The sequence below is a fragment of the Passer montanus genome, unplaced genomic scaffold (assembly GCF_014805655.1).
Source record: "Passer montanus isolate IOZ18808 unplaced genomic scaffold, ASM1480565v1 scaffold499, whole genome shotgun sequence".
NCBI classification, from domain to species: Eukaryota; Metazoa; Chordata; class Aves; order Passeriformes; family Passeridae; genus Passer; species Passer montanus.
Genome location: NW_024369918.1, coordinates 15978 through 22871, shown reverse-complemented (window position 1 = coordinate 22871; position 6894 = coordinate 15978). Strand labels below are relative to the sequence as shown.

At 51.3% G+C, this 6894-nt stretch overlaps 1 protein-coding gene across 1 annotated transcript; it reads left to right on the top strand.

The window, feature by feature from the left end:
* Positions 1-349: 349 nt before the first annotated feature.
* Positions 350-1304, top strand: LOC120508801 (class II histocompatibility antigen, B-L beta chain-like; the record flags this gene model as incomplete). Its single annotated transcript, XM_039722715.1, is given in 4 exon segments — positions 350-558; positions 561-602; positions 605-625; positions 1204-1304. Coding segments are annotated over 4 exon segments (373 nt in total), but the record flags the coding sequence as incomplete, so codon positions are not given.
* Positions 1305-6894: the final 5590 nt, after the last annotated feature.

The window sequence follows — 6894 nt, the reverse complement described above, 5'->3', positions numbered from 1 at the left end:
GGTATTGCATTCGAAATAAGCAAGCATTGTTTTAACCAAAACTACATGTGCTTATAGTGGTTGGATAGAACTACTGTCAATATGCTTCTTCTTTGTGTGATTGGTCAAAAAACTTATAAAGTAAGTTGTAACATTAAGTTCTTGGTCTGCTGCCTGGGATATGAGCTGCTGGCATCTTCCCATTGTCATAACCATGTAATGAGACAAATGAGGAAAATAAAACAGCTCAAGACGCGTTCCTAGCGGTCCCATCCTGTTTGTGATTTGTGCATAGACTCCCAGCCGGCGATATCCCCGCTCTCTCCCAGTTCCCCCCACCTGATTCCAGTGTGTCCCTGCTCTCTCCCAGTGCCCATCCCACCGTGTCCATCTCGCTGGTGCTCTCGAGCTCCCAGCCCGGCCCCGGCCGCCTGCTCTGCTCCGTGATGGATTTCTACCCTGCCCACATCCAGCTGAGGTGGTTCCAGGGCCAGCAGGAGCTCTCTGTGCTGGCCACCGATGTGGTTCCCAGTGGGGACTGGAGCCACCAGCTGCTGGTGCTGCTGGAAACTGCCCCCAGTGTGGGGTCACCTGCAGCTGCCAGGTGGAGCACGTCAGCCTGGAGTACCCCTGAGCCAGCACTGGGGCACGGGGGAAGCACTGGGGGTGCTGGGAGAGGCACTGGGATGTGCTGGGAGCAACTGGGAGAGAGTTGGAGAGAGCCTGGTTTCAACTGGGAGAGAGGCTCGTGGGTCTGGAAGGGCTGAGAAAGGGTTTGAAGGATGCTGGGGAGGGTGGGATGGGGTTGGGGGGGGGTCCTGATGGGCACTGGGAGAGAGTTTGGGGGTGCTGGGTGTAACTGGGAGGGAGTTTGAGTGAGCCTGGAGGGGCTGGAAGAAGATCAGGAATGGCAAAGCCGGGGTTGGGTTGAGGTTGGTTGTGCTGAGAAGTGACTGGGAGGGTTCTGGGTGAGTCCTGGTGAGGCTGGGAAGGGACTGGGAGAGGGTTTTGGAATCTGGCGCTGTGGAGGGCAACAGGGAGGGTGTTGTGGGATCCTGAGAGGGACAGAATGGGCTTTGGTGGGTCCTGAGGAGGCTGGGGAGGGACTGAGGGGAGGTTTCAGGGGGTGCTGGGTGGACCGGGGGTGACTGGGAGGGTGCTTGGAGGGTGCTTGGGGTGTCTGTGAGAAGTTTTGGAGGGTCCTGACCCCTGCACACCGCCAAGAGATGCCACTGGACACCACCCACAGCGAGATGCTGACTGGGATTGGGGGCTCCGTGTTGGGCTTCATGTTCCTGGCACTGGGGCTGATGGTCATTTTCTGATGACCATCATCTTATTCTCATGGATATCTCACTGTAATGGTCATCTCACAGTCATGTTATGATCATGATCACACGTGGCCATGGTGTGTTGTGATTATCTCATGGTTTTCTCTTGGTCACAATTATTACATGCTCTTGGTCATCTCACAGTCATGGTTATCTCATTGTAATGGTCACCCCATGGTCATGGTTGTGTCATGGTCATTCCATGGTCATGATCATTTTATGATCATGTCATCTTCAACTCATTTGCCACAGTCTTATCATGGTCATCTCTCAGCTGTGGTTGGGTCATGGTTGTGGTTATCTCATGATCACAGCCATTTCTTGATCACCATAATCTGATGCTCATGGTCACCACATGGTCATGATTGTCTCACAGCCATGGTCATGTCATGGTCATGTCATGGTCATATCGTGGCCATGGTTCTGGTTTTGGTCATGTCACTGTAATGGTCATCTCATAGTCATGTCATGAGCATGAGCACACATGGCTGTGGTGTGTTGTGGTCATCTCATGGTCATCTCTTGGTCACACTCATCTCATGGTCACTTCACAGTCATGGTTATATCATTGTAATGGTCATACCGTGGTTCCGGTCATCTCATGATCATGGTCATCTCACAGTCACAGTCATCTCATGGCCATTTCATGGTCATGGTCATTTCCTGATCACCATCATTTCATGGTCATGATCATGTCATTATCCCTTTCCCCTCCCCGTTTAGTTATTGTATCTCTCCAAACCCCTCCCTGGTTGCCTGTCCATCACTTGGTGCCCACACCTTTCCATCCAGAACCTTCCACCCTGGGCATCGAGTGATTGCATCAGGGGCCAGGGCTCCACCCCCAGTTACCCACCATTGGATACCCGAGTTATCTGTTACTTGTTCGTCCCACCTTTCAAAAATTTTGATTGGTTGCTGTATCCAAGTTATAAGCCCTTGCCGGGCACCTGTTTCTGGTCCACGACTGGCGACCCTTCCCAAATAAAGACCCCTGTTCCCCGTGCTGTCGTGGTCCTGCCTTTTTCGTCCTCCTGCGGGTTGGTCATGGTCATCTCACAGTCACCTCATGGTCACAATTGTCTCACAGCCATGGTTGTGCCATGATCATCTCATGGTCATGATCACGTCATGGTCTTGATCACCACATAGCCATGGTGTGAGACGATTGCGGTCATCTCATGGTCACGATCACGTCATGGTCTTGATCCCCACATAGCCATGGTGTGAGACGACTGCGGTCATCTCATGGTCACGATCACGTCATGGTCTTGATCCCCACATAGCCATGGTGTGAGACGACTGCGGTCATCTCATGGTCCCCTCTTGGTCAAGATGATGTCATGGTCACAGTCATGGTCATCCCAAGGCCTTCATCATGTCATGGCCATGGTGGTGTCAAGGTAATCTCGTGGTCATCCCACTGTCATGATCATCTTATGGTCATCACATGGTCATGGTCATGTCATGGTCATTTCCGGATCACCATCATCTTATGCTCAGGGTCATCTCACTGTAATGGTCATCTCATAATCATGTCATTGTCACTTCACGGTCATCTCATGGCCACGATCACATCAGGGTCACCTCAAGGCCGTGGTTGTGCTATGGCCAACCCATAGTCATCTCTTGGTCCAAACCATCTCATGGTCAGGGTTGTGATTGTGTCATGGGCACAGTGATGGTCATGGTCACAGTTGTGGTCATCCCATGGTCATAGTCATCTCAGGGTTGTGTCACTCATGGTCACTCTCATGGCCATCTTGTCCTCGTGTCATGGCCAGGGAGCCCCTCCGAGATCTCCCCATTCCAGCCCCATGGAAGCCCAGAGTCTGATGGACACCCACAGGGCCTCATTCCAGCCCCTTGGAGACCCATGGATTGGAAGGGGCTAACAGCGGGCCTGTTAGTTAAAGGAGTGAGAAGCTGAGAAGCAAGAAGAAGCTGAGAAGGAGCTCTCTCCAAGACTGCAACCAAGGAGACCAAGAGAAGTGAGGAAATTAATAAAGATAAGAAGAGAACTCTGCAGCTGGATGAAATATTTTTAGAAAGTTAGCAGAAGCTGAGAAGCAAGAAGCAGCTGAGAAGGAGCTCTCTCCAAGACTGCAACCAAGGAGACCAAGAGAAGTGAGGAAATGAAGAAAGATAAGAACTCTGCAGCTGGACGAAATATTTTTAGAAAGTTAGCTGAAGTCACTGTAACTTTCACCAATGGTGATATGTTGATTTATTGTGGCCAACAGTTAGGGTACAAGTAGTATAAACAATTAGGAAGTGTATAAAAGATCAGCCATGTTCAATAATAAAGAGTTGCCATCTGAGACTGCTTGTGGTCTCTTCTTTGTGTCGTGACCACCTCTATGACATCTGGTGGCCAGCGAGTGAAACAATAACCTGAACAACACACTTGGTCTGGACCTGTAGTATTGCATTTTATTTAAGTGATATGCTCTGTCTCACCCCTCCAAAATGTATGGTATATCCCAAGCCTGTGGTCCTGCCCTGAACCATCATGTATCTGTAATCCCATTGGCACAAGTCTGATTCCACGCCCATTTTCATTCTCCCTCTTAAACCATGGAAGTGAGATCAGGCGTTCTCTTAGCCTTTCTCCTCCCTTAGCCCCTTTTTCTCCCCTCTTGGCCCTTCCCTAGGCTCTCTTTTTCCCTCTCCCGCTCCCTCCCCCTTTCCCCTTCCCCCTCAGTAACCACCATGCTCCCAGGGATGGGACCCCCAATAAACCCTCTTCTAATTAGCACCCTCAAAAGCCGTGTGGAGTCTCCTTGCCTGCCTGCTGCTGCCAACGAACTCACAGCCTAGGGGGCCCTCCATGGACACCTCGGTGCCCCCCCCAAAACAAACTACTACAAATGGCGCCCAACATTCGGCAAGAGCACCGACAGCCCTGAGATGAAAATGGACCTGCGGCCCAGCGCAGAACCCTGCGGAACACTGCTTCCCCACCGCCCTGGGCACCGTGGGGCGGCCGTGCGGGGCTGCAGCCGCGGCCCCGGGCGGCCCCTCCACCACCGCGCAGAGGCCCCGCCAGACACCGCGCCGCCAGCCCGACACTGCCAGCCCACCGCGGCCCCGGCCCACCGCCATCCACCACCACCACCAGCCCACCACGGCCCCGACCCGCCACTGCCACCCGCCACTGGCAGCCCGCCGCTCGCAGCACCGCGCCGTGTGGTCGCCACGTGGCTGCTCGGAGCCGCTGCCGCCGCGGCAGGGCCAAGCCCATCGCCCCCTGCCCGGAGGTGGCGGGTGGAGGGGAGCCGCAGAGCGGGCGGGCCGTGCCGATGGCCGAGCCCCAGCAGCCGATGCCCTGGACCACAGCAGCGGCGAAAGAAGGAACCAAAGCCCACCAGTTTCCACAGGGGAGCCACCAGACCAGATGCAGTTTTCAGTTTTGCCCGAGCCCCGCACCTCCCCAAAACTGTTTCCTCAGTTCTGTGACCTCCTTCCTCGGTCCTTCTCTCCCCTAGCTCCTCCTTCTCCCTAACTCCATCCCTAACCCGCCCTCCCCCTAACAAACCCCCGGGAATCCACTCCATCCTTCTAAACCCGGCACTGCAGCCACATGGTTAAGCCTCATCATTTCACTGAATTGAAAATTCTACTTTATAATCTCCTTCCCTTATTACTCCAAGAGCAGGATAATATCTGTCTCTGCAATCCATACCCCTTTTTTCCTTATTTTGGGTAGATCACCAGGAACAAACCGCTTGAAAGCGCAGGGTACCCCAAAAAGGTTTTTCTTTCACAAAGTCCCTGGCTCCCTGTAACCTCTCCAGTTCCCAATCCCTAGCCACTCATTCTAGCTGAAAAGAGCTCGTCAGCTAGAACTTTTATCCTAAAGCCCTCTAACCTTTTTATCATTCTTATCCAATACCTGTCTTCTCTCCACTTCCTTCCTGTCCCCATGAAGTAGTTTTTACAGTTATGCTTTTCTAGTTTGTGTGTGTTCATATTGCAAATTGTCCTGTTTTCAGTTTTAGAAAGCAGGGGGACCTGTCAGGACACAAGGGTAGATCCAACAAGAAGCAGTTTTCAGTTGTTTCTTTAATAGCGAGGGTTCAGATAGTATTAGACTGCTGAATCAAAATCACTGTTGGGTTTATGCTGTCCTCAGTAGGTTCTGAGGGTGAGTGATAACCGAAAATCGTGTCTAGAAAAGTATTTTGACAGTTTTTGTGGTGAATGCTCACCAAGTATAGGTAGCAGCTGAAGCCAAATTTCTTTTTTTTCTTTTAATGACCTAAAACTGGGGATCTTCTGAGTTAAACCGGTTGGAAGGTGAAAGCCCTGAGTAGGGGAGCAAAGTCGGCACCTCAGCCTAAACTGGGGGCTGTGGTGGTCTGAAAAGCCAGTTGGAAAAGGTTAGACACAACTGGGCCAGTCACACTGAAAAGGCCAATGCCAAAATTCTCATATGAGCTTAGTGCCAAAGGCTGGAGCCTTTAAGCACTCAGTCATGCATTAAATTAGCTTAAGATCTAAAGAAATTGGTTCCGTCCCGGGGCCATGTAAGAGGAAAGTCCAGCCAAAAGGCCACTCCAAATCATTTCCTCCATCTAGGGCACTTCTCATCTGATAGCATTTCTTCACTCACTCAAGCCTTCTTCTCATTTGCCTAGCCTCCGTCCCCTCTCAGTTCTCAGTTGGGGAGGATCAGTGTTTTTTACAACTTCCATTGTCTCAGCATCAAAGAGGTTAAAACCTCAGCAGCGTTCTGCTGGGGGCACCTTGCTCCTGCCCCCTTCTTCTCCTGGCCATGGTGCCAGCACAAGATATCAAATTCCAAGCCAGCACAGTCTCTATCACTCTCTCCCGGGGGGGCTGCCCAAACATCCCAGGTCTCCTCCACCCTGCACCTTGCAGGGCTCCGGCCTCCCTCCCCACAGCCCGCATGGCCTCCCCTGCCCCACCCAGACACAGCTGGGCAGGGGAGAGGGCAGATCCACTCACTGCCAGACCCCAAAGAGAGAGTTCCTCTGGGAATCCTCCGCTTTTAACCCCTGGGTGTTCTCAGAGGCGTATCCAGGTCCCCATGTTTGATTTGCTCTCAGGTATCACTTCCTCTACTGATGAGAGGCAATTGACCCCAGCAGCAAAAAAGACCCTAGAAGAAATTGAATTTGCCGTAGCACATAAATTTGTTATCAGAATAGATACCTGTGTTGGTGTTCAATTGTTTATTTTGAAGGACCATGAAATACCATGTGGAAAACTGTGTCAATGGAGTGATAATTGGGAAGAACAACTGCATATTTTGGAAAGGATATTTATATCTTTCAGATCTCGGAAAACAGCTCCAGGACTTTATGAGTTTTTTGCAGGTATTACCATCAAAGGCCGCAGGCACTGTCATGAGATTTTGGGACACGACCCTGTGACCATTGTGATACCTGTACAACAGTGGTGTTTTGAATGATGCTTTCAAAACAATCATGAGTCACAATCTACTTTATCTTGTTTTACAGGCCAAATAAAATACCATTTGCCTTCTCATCCTGTTCTAAAACTGACCAAAGAGATTCCTTTTGAAGGGAAACAAATTTGTTCTCCTGTTCCAGTGGAA